This window comes from Dendrobium catenatum, unplaced genomic scaffold (genome assembly GCF_001605985.2).
Source record: "Dendrobium catenatum unplaced genomic scaffold, ASM160598v2 fragScaff_scaffold_1226, whole genome shotgun sequence".
NCBI classification, from domain to species: domain Eukaryota; kingdom Viridiplantae; phylum Streptophyta; class Magnoliopsida; order Asparagales; family Orchidaceae; genus Dendrobium; species Dendrobium catenatum.
Window position 1 is genome coordinate 576,513 of NW_021319688.1, and position 20,340 is coordinate 596,852.

Consider the following 20,340-nt stretch of genomic DNA (forward strand, 5'->3'; position numbering starts at 1 on the left):
TCTATTTGAAATAGTGAACAGAATTATTTTACATCAATTTTACTTTATATCAATTGTTTAAAAAAAAAATCAAATCTTGTATTTATTTTACTTAGTACCCTAATAGTCCAACAGCTTAAGGTGTACCAGCCTTATCTTGGCTTGGTGTGCTTTTCTAAGACACATTTTATTTTAATGCCACATGTTTGTGGCCAAGTAAGAAAAAAAGATAAAAAATTTCTTATGTAACATTTTAGAATTTCAACCTTTCACAAAACTAGCATTATCTAATGCTAAACATTGAAGTAGGAGGTGTCAATATTTGACACAACTTAAAAAAATCGACACGAATCTGACCTAAAAATTTCGGATCCGGGTCACCTCATTTTGAAAACAAGTCAGGTTCAAGTTTCATATTCTGATCCAGTTGTAATTTCGAGTTGGGTTGAGGTCAACCCGAAAATCCAAAAGTAACTCAAACTCTTCCATCGTCATTGTCGTGCTAGTTCGTCGTCGTTGCCCTCATCCGTCGCACTCGCGCTCGGCTTGCTCGCCCATCGCACTCAACAGAATCAATGGGCTGGGTCGTATCACATCAAGTTGAACCATGTCAAATTCAAGTCCAAGCTTATGACCTATTTACCTAATCGGATCAAGTTCGAGTCAAATGAGTTGAAATCAAGTCAATTACAGATTGAACCCGAACCTTTAAATCGAGTCAATTCTAGATTGAACCCAAACCTGATCCGAAAACCCATTTTACCTACCCTAAATGAATACCATTCTCTGAATTATGAAGGAGGTTTTGTAGTGTTATTGTTAAGAAGGATTGATGATTTTGCTTTACAATTTTGTTCATTTGGGTTGAAAATGGATTGAGTTGATGTCAGTCTTAATTATAGGATGAGTTCAGCACGAAGTGGTCAGAATTTTGAGTTTGCCATATTATCTTTGTTTCTTTAGTTAGGAGTTTAGAAATGGACATCAAAATTAAAGAGGTTGACACCTGATAGTTTTTTTCTCAACCATCAGAGAACAGGCACACTCATATTGATCAGTTTATCTTATGCTCTAATCTTTAGTTTGTACAAGAAATGAGATTGTAAATAATGCTCAACAAATTAGAATTCTTAAAACAATAGTTAGGGTTTTTTTAAGTATGTTAGACCAGTCCTACGGTCCAATCACAACCGGTCCCTAGGGGACCAGTTTTTGTTTATTCCAGGAGGGGCGGAGACAAAGAGAGAGAGAGGGAGGAGTGGGGTCCACTAAGAATTCAAATTCAAACTCCTTGGAGGCAAAGGAGGGGCCTGCAAGGGCTCCTTAGTAATTTAGGCTTAATTAATTAATTGTACGCTTTAAGTAAGATGAGGGAATTAGGGTTAGGGTTATGTTTTGATTATTGTGTTCTTGATGGAGTTTCTTTTTGGTGTCTTGGGCTCTAGATTCGTCTAGAGATTGGGAGAGAACGATCCTCTTCTCGGATTGAAGATCAATTGTATCTTTGCTTTCATTGTTTCCGTTAGTTCTCTCCTTTGCAATAAAAAAATGTTTGGAGAGTTTTCCATCAAATTTTGTGTGAATCGCTTGTTGTTTTTCTCTATCTTTGTTAGAATTTACTTGAAATATTCAAGTATTTCCTATAAAAGTAATGATTGGATTTGAAAATTACTTATTCTAACTACTAAAAAGTACCTCATGTTGTAGAGTAAGATTATATTTATCAAATATTTCCTAAAGCCCCTTGTTGCTAAAGCAAGGCTTGTTGCAGCAAGTCCATATTAATTATGCCTACTATGTCTAATTTAGCCAAGCTCTTAGCATGTACATCAATCATCAAACTCATAGAATCAAACTTTCCACAGAATAATGGCTGCTGAGAATAATGATTTTGCATGCCACAACTCCATTGATTTTATCTTTATACTAAATACTAAATAAAGTTTGAACCATATATTTAGCCGCTGCCCCCACCATTTCCAGCATCCGGCCATCCTAAAATAATAAAATGAATCTGTTATTGCAGTCACTCAATCTCTCAATATGGCCTACTCAGTAAAAAAAATGCTTTAAATGGCAAGAAAATGCACCAAAATTTTATGATTAAAATCTAGTGCTTTTTTTAACCTTAACTAATGTAAAAAAACAAAGTCTGACATTGTTAGTGTAAACAACAACAACAATAACAACAAGCCTTTTTATCCCACTATATGGTTGGCCACATGAATCCTTTTTCTCCATTGCCTCTGATTACGAGTCAAATACTCAGGTAAATCTAATTAAGAAATGTCATTTCTAATATTTTCTAACCAAATTTTTTAGGTTTACTTCTACCTTTCTTAACATAAGTCAAACCTAATACATCTACATTCCTAACCGGGTCGTCGAAAGGCCGCCGTTTTATGTGACCAAACCATCTAAAACAACTTTCTCTAATCTTATCTTCCTCTGGAGCTACTCCAACCTTTTCACGTATATGCTCTTTTCTAAGAGTAAAGCCACTCATCCACCAGAGCATCTTCATCTCTTCAACACTAAACTTAATATCATGCTTTTCTTTTAATGGCCAACATGCTGCACCATAAAGAATTGCAGGTCTCACTACCATCTTATAGAATTTTCACTTAAGTTTGAGAGGGACTTTTCAATTACACAACACGCCCAATACATTCCTCCACTTCAAACATCCAATTTGAACTCTACTAATAATATACCGATCTATTTCACCATCACTCTGAACAATAGACCCAAGATATCTAAAATGTGTACTCTTATTAATGACTTGATTGCCCAAAGTCACAATCCCCCCACTAGATCTATTATTACTAAAATTACACTCTATATAATCAATTTTAGATCTACTAAAACAAAAGCCTTTAGACTCTAAGATTGATCACTATAATTCAAGTTTACCTTCAACTCCCTCTCTAGTCTTATCAACAAGAAGAATATAATCAGCAAAAAACATACACCAGGATACAACCTCTTGCAAATGTCTAGTGAGAACATCCATGACTAAAGCTAAAGAAACGGGCTTAAGGCTGATCCTTGATGTAATCCAACTGAAATAGGAAAATACTTGGTCAAACAACCTTGTATTTGAACACACGTAATAGCTCCTGCATGCATATCCTTAATGACTTAAGAATATAAGCATTATTAACCCCTTTCTTATGTAGAGCTCTCCATAGCACTTCTTTTGGAACTTTATCATATGCTTTCTCTAAATCAATAAAAATCATATGTAGATCTTCCTTATTCTCTCTATACTTTCCATCAAACCTCTCAATAAATGTATAGCTTCCATAGTAGACCTACCTGGCATGAATTCAAATTGATTTTGAGAAACATTAGTGTCACGCCACAACCTATGCTCCATAACTCTCCCCCATAATTTTAAAGTATGAAATAATAACTTAATTCCTCTATAAATCGCACAATCTGATGCATTAACTTTATTCTTAAAAATATGAATCAACACACTCATTCTCCACTCATCTGACATTGTTAGTGTCAGTATACAATTTTGGAAAAGATTCACGACATCTATAGCAGGGCCAACTTAAAGCAAAATATTTCAGAGGTTTTCAATTCAGTTGCTCAAAATAAACTAGGTGCAATGGCTATTAATAATAAGGCTTTGGCAGGAATATAATTCTTTTATTAGGCTATCTAGAAAGCTCATTTGTGCTCAAAGTTGTTTGGAAATAAACCACAGCAATGTTTGGTTGTTCTAAACCTGCAAGCTACTCGCTATGCCATGGGGTGGTAAGAAGTCGGAAAAACAATAGTCAACAAAATCAAAAAATTTAAAATGTATACTAAACAAAATTCACATAATTATGTCCATTCCTTGTCCTATAAATTAAATTGCCCAAATCAAACGTTTAAAATGACAAAATGGATTAATATAAACTAGGGTTAAGTTCCCTATCATTGCAAAGCAATCACAACTAAACAATGAAGTTGCTTAACGTTTTTGTGCTAGGGAGATAAATAGATAGAGCTACAGAAGAGAAAAAGACTCCTTAAACAATATATTAAGTTCAAAGAACGTCTACACACCAAGCCGTTACATTCAAGTTGTTTAGGGGAAGAAAGCATAATTTCAGAAGTAGCAGTTACACCTCTAGAGGCGATTGATAACAGCTTCAACCTCAGATGGAGAGTAAAGGTGGTAAGTCGGAGCAACCTTAGCAATGTCAACGTTGTTTGGAGTCACCTAAACATAGAAGCATTCATAACATATCAATATGGTTGAGCAAGGAATCACTAAGCAGGATGGAAAATGAATCTTAGAGCCAATCTTTACCTTTTCCTCCATGACTTGCTTTAGGATGGAAAGAGCAACTGTTTCAGCTTCCTCGAGAGTCATTTCCTGCACAAATGTCATTTTGAAAGGGCGTAGTAGCCCAAGTGATTCAACTTCAGACAGTTCTAAAAATAACAAATGCTAAGAAAAATAACAGAGTTGCTAGAACATTATAACTTGCCTTGTTATATTGCTCCTGCAAGGAGCTGTCAGCTCCTTCAGAACCAGAGCCTATAGCTTTTGCACTGCATTGCCAAAATGTACCAGAAGGATCCGTGTAGTACCTACATACCCAGAAATACAATATAAAATAAACAGGTATCGTACAGACATGTACATACAATAGTAGGCTTTGAATACAAATGAAAATGAGATTTTCTTTTCCGTTACCAAGCATTAGCCCCCCCAAGGCATGTTTAGCAAGTTTAGCATACAAAGGTCGGGCATTATACATCAACTGAACATGGCTCGACATGGAAGAATGATAAATGATGATAAACGGTGTAAAATAAGATATATAATATCTTTTTTTGTACTTCGAGCAATATTTAGAAGTAATATATGTTGAGAGTATTCTAAAAAGAGAAGTGGTGACAATCTATGGGTCAGGAGGACAAGGACATAATCAATGTCAATATATAATAAAGCACCACAAATGTTATAAATAAAGGCTACTAATAAATCCTTAAGGGTCCAATAGAGTAAATGATCAATGTAATCCTTAGACAGATAGCATATGTCCATTTAAGTCCCAAAGTTTTAAAGGTGTCCATTTAGAGTCATATAGTCCCACAAATTTTTAGGCGTCCGATTAAGTCCCTCAATTTTTCAAATCCTTAATATTTTAATCCTTCCGCCCATAGCTGTCAATGGCGCAAAATAGCGCGCGCCATGGCGCACGGTGCGGCGCGGCGCACCTACGGCGCCATGTTCATGGCGAGGCGCATGTGTTTAAAATAGCGCGCGCTATTTGCGCCACATGTGAGCCATGGCGCATTGCGCACGGCGCAAAATAGCGCGCCAAATTATTTTTAAATTTTTGTATACTTATGAATATTTTTTATACCGCTCGGTACCGCTAGTTACATGCTCTGTACCGCTCGGTACAGCTTGGTACAACTAGGTACACGCTCGGTACATGCTCGGTACCGCTCGGTACATGGTTTGTACCACTCGTAACAGCTCGGTACAACTAGGTACACGCTCGGTATTGCTAAGTATATGCATGATACCGCTCGGTACCGCTATGTAAATGCTCGGTACCGCTATGTAAATGCTCGGTACCACTCGGTACATGCTCGGTACCGCTAGTTACATGCTTTGTACCACTCAGTATAGCTTAGTACAACTAGGTACATGCTCGGTACCGCTCCCTAATTTCCATACAAACGAACTTCAAAATTTCTCTTACAAATAAATTTTGTTCCGGGGGCAAACCCCTTGTCAGGGGGCAGCGCTCCCTTGGACCCCCGGCAGCCCCCATATTATGTTTCTTGGACAATATTATGTTTCTTTTATCAAAATTTGTTTGGTTTTAGGTGATCATAAAAAGTCAGATTCAGTTCTTATAGGATTATGAAGTAGTGGTATCGAGGGTGATGAAGAGGATTATGAAGTAGGAGACAATGTTGAAGAAGATAATGAAGCTTTTTTAACATTTGCTGATGATGATGATTCTCAAGAAGAGTAGATTAAATTCTTATTTGATCTTTTAAAAAAAAGATTGTAATATTTGAATTATGAGATATTTGAATGTTACTTAGTCGAACTTATATATGTTATGGTTGTATTTTATTATTATGATATATTGTCTTTCATTTTTAATAATATTTCATATTCATGCTTATTATTTTATAATTTTTATATAGCTTGCGCCATGTTCAAAATAGCGCGCGCCGCGCCGTGCGCTATGCGCCATGGCTCCAAATGGACCTTTGCGCCATGGTGCGCCATTCGCCATTAACAGGTATGCTTCCGCCATCTCTTAAGTTTGTAATATAGACGCATGTGGCGGAAGCAATCTATGTGGCCACTTTGGAGTATTTATTGTTCATTCTCATGATTTTGAATGGGAAACATTCCCTCAAAGCTCCTAACAATAAAATGAGCAGCATAAAAATAGAACACCAATTCTTTAACCAAACATTTCGCCCCTTTGTTTTAGGAGCTTCGTTGAGGTAACAATTTTGTAAGCATGACTTCCGTTTGTGAAGAAAATGAGTATTTCAACTTCAACAAAGAGGTCACTCCTAATATTTTCTAACCAAGTCTTTTTAGGTCTACCTCTACCTTTCTTAACATAAGTCAAATCTAATACATCTATTTTCCTAATCGGGTCATCGGAAGGCCGCTGTTTTATGTGACCAAACCAACCATCTAAGGCGACTCTCTCTAATATTATCTTCCATTGGAGCTACTCCAACCTTTTCATGTATATGCTCATTTCATATCTTATCTCTTAAGGATAAAGCCACTCATCCACCTGAGCATCCTCATATTTGCAACACTTAACATAATATTATGCTTCTCTTTTAATGACCAAAATTCTGCACCATAAAGCATTATAGGTCTAACCACCTTCTTATAGAAATTTCCCTTAAGTTTGGGGGGGGGGGGGGGGTTCTCTATCACACAACAAGCCCAATACATTCCTCCACTTCAACCATCCAACTTGAATTCTACTAATAATATCTCCATATATTTTACCATCAATCTAAACAATAGACCCAAGATATCAAAAACATGTACTCTTATTAATAACTAAATCACCCAAAGTCACAATCCCCTCACAATAACTATTATTACTAAAATTGCACTCCACATATTCAGTTTTAAATCTACTCAAACGAAAGCCTTTAGACTCTAAGGTTGACCTCCATAATTCAAGTTTACCTTCAACTCCCTCTCTAGTCTTATCAACAAGAAGAATATCATCAACAAAAAACATACACCAGGATACAACCTCTTGCAAATGTCTAGTGAGAACATATTCTTAATAACTTGAATATAAGCATTATTAATCATTTCTTATGTAGAGCTCTCCATAGCACTTCTTTTGAAACTTTATCATATGATTTCTCTAAATCAATAAAAATCATATGTAGATCCTCATTCTCTTTATACTTCTCCATCAAACCTCTCAATAAATGAAAAGCTTCCATAATCTGACATGAATCCAAATTGATTTTGAGAAACATTTAGTATCACGCTGCAACCTATGCTCCATAACTCTCCCCCATTATTTTAAAGTATGACACATTAATTTAATTCATCTATAATTCGCACAATCTTGTGCATCACCTTGATTCTTAAAAATAGGAATCAACACACTCATTCTCCACTCATCTGGCATCTTTTTAGTCTTCAAAATAATATTAAAAAGTTTAGTAAGCCAAGAAATTCCTTCATCTCCTAAGCATTCCACGCCTCAATTAGAATATCATCAGGTCCAACAGCTTTTCCACACTTTACTTTCTTTAAAGTTTCTCTAACTTCGGTTTTATAGATACGCTGATAAAAACAAAAATCTTTATTTTCATTTAGGAAGCTAAGGTCACTAAAGTCAATCGCATTCGCATAATCTTCATTGAACAATTTATAAAAATATCTCATACACCTTTGTTGAATATGCTCTTCTAATAAAAGCACTTTTTGATCTTCATCCTTAATACATTTCACATAAACTAAATCCTTACTACTCTTATCTCTATGTTTGGCTAACTTATACATATATCTTTCGCCCTCCTTAGCATCTAATATATTATATAAAATCATTAAAAGCTAAAAAATTTGCCTCGCATATTGCTTTCTTAGACTCTTTATGGGCCTCTTTACATATTTCCTAATTACTAAATAGTTGTAATTTATGGGATATTATCAGCAGAATTCAAGTTGGATGGTTGAAGTGGAGGAATGCATCGGGCTTGTTATGTGATAGATTAATTAATAGATACTATAATATTTAATTACTTTTAAAATTTATCAATTATTTATTATTATATTATTAAATTAATACAAATATAAAATATTTATATTAAACTTAATTGATCCCATATCAAACACTAATCGAGTGTCTTAACGTGCTTGTTTGTGATCTCTTATCGAATATGAATCGAGCTTCTTATAGAGCTTATTACTGAGCATGTTCACCAGCTTTAATAATATTGTTAATGAAAATAAACGAGTCAAGCACATATTTGTTCAAGCTTATTTGATTACTTAATCAGACGAACACGAACAAGCTAAAACAAGCCAAGCTACTAGTAGCGGTCGAACGCTCGATTCATTTATAGCCCTAATAATAATGATTCATAACATAATATTATAAATTGAGATAATAAAGAAAACTGAAGCATACAAGCCACACAAATATGAAATGCTTTCTAAGACAAAAAAGCTCCTTAAAAAAGAAAAAGCTAATCCAAGTGACCTAAATACTAGTATGATTTAAGTATACACTTTTAGAGTTGTTCAGATTGATGAAAAGTTAAATTTCATGTTTTCTTTAATGTGATTATCAATGACTATTGCTTATAATATTGTTGTAAATGGAATTTTTTTTCCCCAAAAGTCACTCTCTATAAGTTTGGAAATCAAGGAATCAAGAACCAAAAATAAAGAAAATTTCAACTTATTTGGTAGAATTAACTTTGTTAAAATTTTCATCAAAAGTTAAATCAATATGTTCAATTGATTTATTATCTTAAATAGGCATGAATCATTTACTTTCAAAGTCAAGATTCACTTTATTGATTTGGTCATTAGACTCATCAACTATAACGTGCATGATTTATTTAGGAATAGATTTAATGTCCAATAAAAATTAGCTTTATATTCAATAGTTCCTATGGGAAGTCTAGGTTCATCCTCAAGATTATATTTAGGTTCTAATTGCAATTTAGGTTCAATATCAATTAAGCGCTCATTTTCTAGTTGAGATCTATCTTCAAACGAGATATCAAATTCAACTTAAAATTCAAGTTATAATTCTTGCTCAAGTATAGGCTCGATTTCAAGAACAAATTCTAACATAAGCATAGATTCATATTCAACACAATTAGACATAAACTCTAGTTGCAATTATAGATCTTTTTTGTGTCCAATACAAGTTCAAAAGAGTATTCAGACATTATAATATCTTCAATAGAATCAAATTAATTCTACTACAATATTTTTCTGTGATGGTATGTTTGACACTGTTGAAGGAGAAGAGAATGATTTCTCTATAGGGACTTCAATTTATTTTATTAATCATTTAGCCATTTTTTTAATTGAAACTCATTCAATTGGTTGTGCAAGTTAATCAAAATCTCATCCCTTTGAAATCCATTAAATGACATTCATTTTGAATCCCAGTTCTAGTTATTTTGATATAATGTTTGAGAGAAGGTAATAACTTCTTTTTATAGCTTTAATTACAGGCATGGAAGTCCTAACATAACATTCATATTATGCCTCAATATCCAAATATCTCAATAAAACAGCACTTAGGATTTCTGATGATTGTTAAGTAATTCCTTCATAATCTTTCAACTAAGCCCTTTAATTAAGTAAATGATGATAGCAAAACAATTTAGAGGAATACTAAACCAACAATAATATTCATATTTCATACAAGCCACATTCATTTTCTTTACAATGTTTAAATTATTCATTCATAAGATGCTTATATTCTCTAATGATAGATATTGCTCTTTAAGTTTATATTTATGTAAGTTTAATTTCACTTGAAACACCTCTACAAAAAAATTAATGTCACATAATTTTGATATAGCACATTTAAACCTTTCAAAATCAAATAATATGATATATTAAAAAAAAAAAACGAGCATGCTATCATTTTGAAGGAAGTAGTCTCACCTATCAATGTTCGTCCATTCCATTATCCCCAAATCCAGAATGATGAGATTAAGGGAATGATATGGGAGATGTTGAAGGCAGGGATCATTCGACCCAATGTCAGTCCAGTGCTATTAGTCAAGTGTTTTAGTAGCCTTTGTTCCACCTTGAGGACAATGTGGCACTTTGGGAGGGGAGTATTGATGGACCGGTCGATTCGATTGGGAGGGAATTAAAAAATTTCTTGATCAAGAGAGAGCTATTTAGAAAGGTTCTTATCTTAATCAAAGGGGATTAATTAGGAGTTGTTTCCTAATTAAAGAGCATATTTGGGAGCTGATTTAGGAGCTGATTTAGAGGTGATTAATTAGAAAATATTTCATAATTAAAGAAAGCGGATTTGAGAGATTGATTTAAGGGCTGATTTGGGAGGGAAATAATTAAGGAAATAAGAGGGAATTGGGGCAGGGTTGTTTGGGTATTTGATGTTTATTGTTTGCTTTAAGTATGGAGTTTTCCTAGGTTTAGGACTATGAGTTGTTTGCTGAAATTAGATTGTTCTTAGGGTGTTTGTGCTCTAGCCGACAACTAGAGATTTGGGAGAGTCGGATCCACTTGTTTCTTGTCTTTTCTTTCATAAAACATTCAATAAAAAAATGTTTTTCTGCATTCTATTGTTGGTTTTCTTATCGTTGGTTTTCTAAAATTATTGAAATCAGATTTCAGCCAAGGATTTTCCTAAATTTCTACAAGCACTTCCTATCAGGTTCATTGATTGTTAAAGACCAAACAGAGCACGGCCATATAAAGCAAGTTGCAACAGTCCCGAGTGTGAAAAAGTGGATGAAGCAAAGCCATAGATGGTAGGTTGCTACAGTCCAGGAAATCAAGAGGCAGTAAAAGTAAACATGATATAACGCAAATGGGAGCACACGAATTTCCTCATCACTAGTATGGCTAGTATTCTTTTTGAACGGAGATTAGTTTCTAGTTAAATTTGGTAACATGGTATAGCAATTTATGCTTCAGAGATAGGAGTTACCTGTTAGAATTATGGATTGTGAATTAGATTATAGAACTGAGTTGATCTAAATATTAGTTAAATTCTTTTATAAATTTGCACTTCATTTAATTTAATTTTATTCTTAATAAAGTTACTTATTACACCATTTGAATTGCTTTAATGTAATTTTGAATCAGCAAAAGGTTTTCCCATAAGCTTCTTATTTCTCAAGGCCAACTGTATGATAGTGAAGATTCTATATTTGATATCTAGTTTTGCACAACTAGTATTGGACAAATGTTACATTCACGTTTTAGTGTAGTCTTATTTAAAAACTGAATTTTAGTTTGCCATTTGAATTTAGCAGATGGCTGAAGTAATTGTTGAATATAAAGACTATTGTTGTGCTTCAATAATTATACCCTTATTATAGTATTGAAGGTTAATCTTTTAGTTGGTATTCAATTGGAGTTGGCTATTGCTCTTTAATTAATTCGTCCATTGGCATTGAATACACTGAATTAAATTCTCATTTTACTTACCGCTAAGTGTTTGCTTGAAATTAACGTTTTAATTATGTTTCTTAATCGTTATTATAGCCTTTTTGACTAATCATCTAGTGTCCATCAACTAGAGTTAACTACTTTTCTGGTTTATTCATCCAATGCCATTGCATATAACAAAACAGATATTAAACTGAGATAAGTAGCCATAATTGTCCGGCCCCCTCCCGTTAAGGGTTGGCATTGATTGCAACCATCACCAAGAAAGAAAGACATTGTATTTAGCTGATTGAGGGAAGAAATAGAGGCTACAAATTTTTCTTTCTGATTATGATTTTACAATAATAACACCCAACATCAGGAAGGAAAGATAGATTGTATGTAGGCAGTTATGGGTATGGAAATGTTGGCTTATTATATGATTCTCTCTGATTATGATCTGGCATGTGCACCGATCATCAAGTAGGGAATGCGAGCTACATTAGGTTGTAGAGGATAGTAGTATGACAGGAATAGAAGACATGGTTACAAGGCTCTCTAATTATGATCTAGCAAAAGAAACCAGACTCTAATATGATTCCTTTGGTTATGAGATATGGAATTGATTGCACCCATCATGAAGTGGAAAATGCAGGCTACATCTTAACATAAAATAGCTTAGTATCTAGTCCCAAATTAGAAAGTATACTCAAGAGAGTCTAACCCTTTAATCACAATACCCAATCACATGGTATACAATAAAGAGATTCATGCTTTTATCACAACATCCTAATTATTACACTAACATCCTGTCAGAACTACAAAATATTTTACTTCAAGATGGCGAGGAGAAACAACAAAAGGATTCTCATTCTGCGTCATTTCAAGATTATTAAAGCATCGACTATCAGCGAAATTTCACATATGATCAAACTCAAAATTTTCAGATCTGATATATTATGGTTCATTAACACAATAATCTGAGTGCTTCAATAAAAAAAATTAATAGTGATACTCCAATCTCTAATTTGCAATAATTGCCAATAGAATGGATTTGGTTGAACCTGGGGTTGCAAGACTTGCTCTCCAATATCATAATTCATCCAATTTTATGGTCATCAATCGACCGAAGAAATGGAGCTCCCTTCTCTAAAATATTGAAGCAATTGACATTAGTATCATTTAATCCTTTTACAAGCCTCGAGCAACCTCATGTAAAATCACAAGTTTGTTCAATTTATAAAATCAAAAGATGGGGTTAGCAAGCTTATCTTGAAATGATAAGGGTCACTTGAAATCCTACAGAGATAACCATCATAGGAAATTGCAACTGTAGGAACTGAAGGAAACTCAATAAAAAAGAAACACAAGAAAGCTGCAATCCTCCATAGCAAGCTACATCACCCAAATTCCACAATTAGAAGTCATATTAACAACACGCTCGCAAGTCACACAACAAACCACAACACAAGTAATGGCAATAGCAAGGATGTAGGTCACAGCTAGAATTAAGAAAAATCCATCATCTGCCACACTCTTTCCTAGATCTTAACTTCATTATAATAATTATACGTCTCCATTGCACTTAACATTGCTACTTTTTAAAAATAACTTCCATTTTCTTTATAAAACCTGTTGTACCTCCTTACTTAAAACACCAAGTCTCCTTGCTTACGTTGATTTTACTATAAGCTTCCATGAAACTTCTATGACAATCTTCTAGGCAATTATTTTTTAGGGTCATTTTCTTAATACTTCTAAAATAGGTATCAATAATTCCTATTCTAAGTTTTATTTGAAATCACCATATAATTTTGCAATCCAAAAAAAAAGTCTATTTGTAATATGATTGCTTCATATTATTAAGGGCACCCCTCATTTCTTGAAGTATGCATTCACTATCGCAAGATCATATGCTGCAACAAAATAAAATATAGTTTCTTTCAATTTTCAGCCAACTAGAACCAATATGTCCAATTAAGTAACACTAATAATTATCTTTTATTTTTCAAGCATACTAGTTCATCACTTTTTGCACAAAATTGGGTTTTAAAACTATCTACCAGTACAACTTATGAAGCATAACACTACCAACAACAACATCAAGCCTTTATCCCACCATGTGGGGAAGCATAACACTACCAATTACAATTTAATAATAATCACCAATATCACTAATAACAATCACCTTATTACTAATCCATTCATTTAAATCATTTTATCTTTCATTCATATTAATGTCATTGTCAGGTCCCAAGTCATGGATGAGAAAAGTTAATGATTGCGTTACGTAGTCGACAATCAACACAAAACTTGTCGAATAATTATGACATGAATCCTTTAATACATTGTGTTAATGCTAGGGCGTTCCCTGAAATCGGCATATCATATGGCCTGAATACAGCAACAAGTATGCAAATGCCGCTGCACTAGCGCCCGGGTGCAGTATTTAAAAGGCAAAGGTTCCCACATCATGGACGGATGTCTCCATGATGTGGGCAAAGAAACTAATCCATTAAATAAAGATTAGGATATGAACTTGAAATATATGTTCCCTTACAGACAAATTAATGAAATTAATATATATTATAATTGATAGGAAGATAAATATTATATGCATTCAAGAAAATAAATGGGTTGGAGAGAATGCTAAGGAGATTAATAGTTTAGGAATTTTTTTTTATTAATAGTTTAGGATTTCAACTATAATATTATGATAAAAGTTATACTAAAAATGATATATGAGTGATTACAAATAAGAGTTGAAAAGATAATGTAATAAAAATTAATAAAATTGAAGATAGAATTATAGCTTTAAAGATTGATGTTGATATTGATGCTAAGATTATTAATATTATAATTGTTTATGCTCTTTAAGTAGGTTCGGATATAAATTCAAAATTAAATTTTTAGAATGACTTAGAAGAATTAATACAAAGATACTTCTTGAAGAAAAAAAAAATTATTATAGGAGATTTAAATGGACATTTTCGCAGAGAGGTAGATGATATTAAAAACATTCTTGGTTATGGGTTTAGAGCGACTAATGAAGGTGGTAAGACTATATTAAACTTTTCTTTAGGTTAAAATTTTATAATTGTTAATACATTTGTTAAGAAAAAAGATAAGCGTCTCATCACACATAAGAATAGATATAGTAAAACTCGGATTGATTATTTTCTTATAAGAAAAATAGATTGTTTAAAATTGCAAAGATTGTAAAGTTATTCCAAGTAAAAGTTATATGTACCCAACATAGCTTATTAGTTTTGAACTTTATGATGAAAGGAAAAAAATAAAAAATAAAGTAAAACGTTATTCTAATATTACATAGGGTTTTAAAGAATAGTAACAAAGATATTTTTGAGAGTAAGATTCTAAATCTTAAGATTTTGTCTGTGCATGATAAAAACAATGCTATGTGAGAAAACAAAGCTAGTGATATTAAAAATATTACAAAAGATATGCGTGTAATATCAAAGGGAAAACTCCTAATAGTATAAATAGTTTGTAGAGGAATCAAAATGTGCAAGAAAAGATAAAAAATAAGAAGATTTATTATAAAAATTGATTTAGAAGTAAAATTTCTGATAATTGAAAAATATATAAAAAAACTCGTAAGGAGTCTAAGAAAGCAACATGCGATGCAAAGATTTTACCTTTTAATGATTTATATCTATATTAGAAATTAAGGAGGATGAAAGATATATGCATAAGTTAGCCAAACAAAGAGATAAGAGCAGTAAAGATTTAGTTCAAGTGAAGTGTATTAAGGATGAAGATCAAAAAGTGCTTTTATTAGAAAAGAATATTCAACAAAAGTGGATGTGATATTTTTCTAAACTTTTAGATGAAGATTATGAGAATAAGATTGACTTTAATAGGGGTGTCAATTCGGGTGAATAGGTCGGGTACGGGTCAACCCGAACCCAAGTTGACCTAGGTGTAAACGAGTCAACTCGGACCCGACCCGTTCGTTTTCGTAAACGGGTCAGGTATTTCAACCCAGACCCGATCGCAGACCCGTTTGAATAAAAAACGGTCGAGTACTTGAGCGGTTAACGGGTTGAGCCGTCAGGGGCAAGGGCGAAACAAGGTGCGAATGCGGGAGCGTTGGTTCCATTGAAAGGAGGGAAATTTTTGAAGAGAGGAGAGCCGGTGTGAGGGGGAGTTTTGGTTCTATCAATCAATCGATCGAAAGGAAGGTCAAAGGAATTGATGCGTTCAGTTCTTTGTTCCCGCTGACTATCCAATCAAATCTTTCGCTACTCATTTCTTCAATTTGCTTCCCCTGAGGAGAGAATCTATCTTCAACCAGGTTTCTTTGATGTTCATCAGGAAATGGCTGTCGTGTTTTTGGTTTTTTGCATGCTTTGCTTCTTTCAAACATTTTGGCTATTTTGTTTAATGTTTGGACACTTGTTAGATTTTCTTTTAATGGTGTTTACTAGTCTGAAGGCTAAATCGTTTTGATTTATTGATGATCTTTTAGGTTTTGGGAAGAGAAAGGTTTCTAGTGGGACTTTTCAACATATCTCATGGGATGGGCTGATTTGAAGGAATTTGATGGTTTCTTATAGTTTGAAGAGCTCTAGCGAGTGTCGATCTCGTCCCTTTTTTAGTGGGATAGGATTGTTGCTTGGGGTTTTCTAGCGTGTAAGGAAAATGTCGTCTGTCGGCGGGGTCGAGCTGCAGGGCTGCTGGCGGGGTCGAGCTGCAGGGCTGCCGGCGGGGTCGAGCCAATGTCCTGGCTGCCGGTGGTTGAGCCAGCGTCCCGGCTGCAAGTGTTCGAGCCAGCGTCCCGGCTACCGGTGGTCGTGCCAGCGTCCCGGCTGCCGGCGGAGTCGAACTTCGAAGGTGAAGTGCGGACTGCAAAACACTGAGGGCTTATCGTCTTAGGCATACGGATCAAAATCGGGTTGATTTCGAGTTGTTGGGTCAACCCGAACCCGACACGATTTTCAAACGGGTCGGAATTTCAAACCCGAACACGACCCGTGTAGCAAACGGGTTAACCCGAACAAAAAAAATTTCGGTTTGTGTCGGGTCAAATTTTGACACCCCTAGACTTTAATGACCTTAACACCCTAAATGAAAATAAATATTTTTATCGGCGTATTAGTAAAACCAAAGTTAGAGAGATTTTAAATAAAATGAAGTGTGGAAGAGCTGTCGGATCTAATGATATTCCAATAGAGGTGTGGAAATGCTTAGGAGATGAAGGAATTTCATGCTTACTAAACTTGTTAATATTATTTTAAAAACTAAAAAGAGTGGAGAATGAGTGCGTTGTTTCCTATTTTTAAGAATAAAGGTGATGCACAAGATTGTGTGAATTATAGAGGAAGTTAATGTGTCATACTTTAAAACTATAGGAGAGAGTTATGGAGCATAGGATGTGGCGTGGGTGATTAATGGTGATCAAGTCATTAATAAGAGTACACATTATCAATATCATAGGTCTATTGTTCATATTGATGGGGATATTATTAGTATAATTCAAGTTGGATGGTTGAAGTTGAGGAATGCATCGGGTTTGTTGTGTGATAGAAAAGTCCTCAAACTTAAAGGGAATATTCTATAAGATGGTGGTTAGACCTGCAATGCTTTATGGTGCAGAATGTTGGCCATTAAAAGAGAAGTATAATGTTAAGTTAACTCTTGCAGAGATGAGGATGCGCAGGTGGATGAGTGGCTTTACTCTTAGAGGCAGAATACGAAATAAGCATATACGTGAAAAGATTGAAGTAGCTACAGTGGAAGATAGATTAGAGAGAGTAGACTTAAATGGTTTGGTAACATAAAACGGCAGTCTTCCGATGACCCGGTTAGGGAAGTAAATGTGTTAGATTTAACTTATGTTAAGAAAGATAGAAGTAGACCAAAAAAGACTTAGAAAATATCAGAAATGACCTTTTTTTATTAGATTTAAATAAGAATTTAACTCTTAACAACACACAATGGAGAAAAAACTATACTTTTGCGAGCCCTTCCCAAATTTTTGCGAGCACAAACTATACTTTCCTAGGTAATAGAAAATACACAAAATACCCAAAAGGACACAAAATACAACAAATAAACCAAAAATAAACTTCACTTTATAATATAAAAGACTTACAAACCTTTAACGCTTACAAACGATAAAATAAAGATACAACGACTTTCCTAAAACTGCTTTTCTTGGATCGAGAAGAAGATACAGGTGGGGTGGTCACTTGCGGATAGAAGTAATAGATTAGAAGCCGAGACGAAGAGCAGAGAAGCTCGCAAGCCTTCCCAAGAAGTAGAAGAAGAAGAAGTGGAATAAGCTATCAAGCTTTTTCAAAAACCCTCAGGTTTTGCTATCCAAAAATTGCATTTTTTTTCCAACCTTTTTTAAGCCTCAAATCAGCCCCTATATATAAGAAGAAAGGGGGATACCAAACAGCCATTTACCTTTATTCAAACCAATAAAAAAAAGGGGAAATGAAAGGCCAAAAGAAACCATAACATCCCACAAAAATCTGCACAGAAAACAGGGAGAATAAGCAACGGGAAGCCCAACCAAAAGCCACGGGAAGCCCAGCCAGCAAGGGTCCCGATGAGCCAGCACAGGAAACGGGGCAGAGATTCACCAGAACAGCAACAACCAAGAGAAAACCGAGAAGACAAGGGGAAGGGGAAGAGACTAACGGGAAAACAGCCAAGGAGAAATCTCAAGAGCCAGCTTTTTATTCTCAAAGAAGAAACCAAAGAGACACAAGAAGAAACCAAAGAGACAAAGGCAAGGGGTAATGAACCAAATGATGACAATTTATGATCTAAATAAGTAGAAGAAGCTCATTAATGAGCTTATTTTAGTAGAAGATAAAAAAAACTCAACAAAATTAAAACTCAAAATATTTGACTCCACTTGCCTGCATCAAAAAATGATTCATGTAGTCGACCCCACAAAGTGAATAAAGGCTTGATGTTGTTGACTTGTTGTTGTTGTTCTTGTTCTTGTTGTATCTTTCATATGTATGTCCAACTAAGTAACACTAATAATTATCATATATTTTTCAAACATACATATGTTGTAATAGTTTGTCACTTTTTACAAAAAATTTGATTTTTTAAACTATCTACTAGTACAACTTAGGAAGCATAAAACTAACCACTAAAATTTAATAATAATTGTCGTATCACAAATAACAAACATCTCATTACTAACCCATTCATCTAAATATTTTATCATTTAATTGTACATCCACTATTATTCATATCCCAATTAGATTGTTAAGCTTCCCAACATACAAAATCTTATAACCTCAACAAAAATATCTTTAGATTTGTCTTGCCCTTTATGATCTAGGATTTGGGTGTACTAGGCTTGTCAAATCAGAATAAAATATTTAATTCCAGGAAATAAGAATTCTATGGGAGAATAAAAAAATATTAAATCATAATCCAACTCAGAAGAGAGAGAGAAGATAAGTGGGCAGCCCACCAATTGGAACCATGTGCCCTATGCTTTGTGTGAGCCTTGGATGGCATGATAATGAAGATGATAAAGTATAAATCTTGATTGCTAAGAGATGGAAATTAACAAAGGGAGTTCAATTCCTTCACTTTAATTTTAGATCTTAAAGGCTTCATATTTATAAAAAAAATAAGATCCAATTCATATCTATCACAATCCAACAAAAAGCAAAAAATTAGGAAACATTATCCTAAATATGCTAAAATTTAGATTATGGATAATCATCACTTGCAATAGAAAACCTCATTGATTTTCTCCATGAAAGGTTACCAACCACTTCAAATAAAGCGGAGAGTTTTGTGTAGTACCTTCAAGATAATTTTCTTGATTCTCTCAACTTACTCTGTCTTTATCCTTCTTTTGAAATCCTAAATTACAAAATTTATAATTTTAATCATTCCTCAATTTTTATTTATAAATTTATCCGTTGAAAGTAACCCATGCAAATTTTCTTAAGAGCCTACTAGTTCATGGCTCCTCGTTTATGCCATTTGCTTCTATTAATGGAATTAATCAAAGAATAATGATAACTTAGAAATAGTATAAACGCTTGCTATTGATGTTGATATTAATTATGTTGAAAAAAAAAATTATCCAAGCTAAATAGCTCGTCCATTTGAATTGATCATCCCACCTGATAATACTTCCATTTGATAGAATCCATCAAAAAAGTTTATTTGGCATAACCAATTTGCATGATGACCAAACATTAGTTTCTTTGGCAAAATTAATTTGCAAGATGGCCAACCTTTTTAATAAAACGGGCATGTTTTGATTGATTATAAAGAGATCAATGTTGAATAAAGGTGAAAAGTATGTGTAATATTAAGTAATAAATTGTACCATAATAAAAGGATTGATACATAAAAAAGGAAAAAAAAATCTCCTCTCCTCCTCCTTTAATGTATTTTCAAAAAACCTAATTCCCTCCTTAGAATTCATCAAACCTATCTCAATAGCATGTTAAGTCTATTCAGCCCAACTTTCGTTGGTACTTATCCTATAATCCACTCTGGTACACACTTCGTAGTCCTCTTTAGTTCACATCCTCATCAATAAGTGCTCTTTGATATTTTCCTTTATTATCTCTCCTTTTTTATTATGGCGTGCTAGTGGTAATAGCTTGGCAACAAGCTTTTCATAAATAACTATCATGGTAGTCATCTGATCGAGTATCTACTTTTTTTTTAAGTTATATATATATATATATCAACATATCTAGGAT

At 33.8% G+C, this 20,340-nt stretch overlaps 1 protein-coding gene across 1 annotated transcript in view; it reads right to left on the reverse strand.

Annotated features, from left to right (window-relative positions):
* Positions 1 to 3,810: 3,810 nt before the first annotated feature.
* The window catches only part of LOC110101825 (proteasome subunit alpha type-5), a 34,565-nt gene continuing 18,035 nt past the window's right edge, over positions 3,811 to 20,340 (reverse strand). Inside the window, exons 7-9 of the mRNA XM_020829888.2 lie at positions 4,473 to 4,575; positions 4,292 to 4,357; positions 3,811 to 4,201 (exon numbers count right to left, since the gene is read on the reverse strand). Of these exons, the coding sequence (XP_020685547.1) occupies positions 4,109 to 4,201; positions 4,292 to 4,357; positions 4,473 to 4,575 (262 nt within the window). The 3' untranslated portion in view covers positions 3,811 to 4,108. The remainder of the gene's footprint in view (positions 4,202 to 4,291; positions 4,358 to 4,472; positions 4,576 to 20,340) is intronic.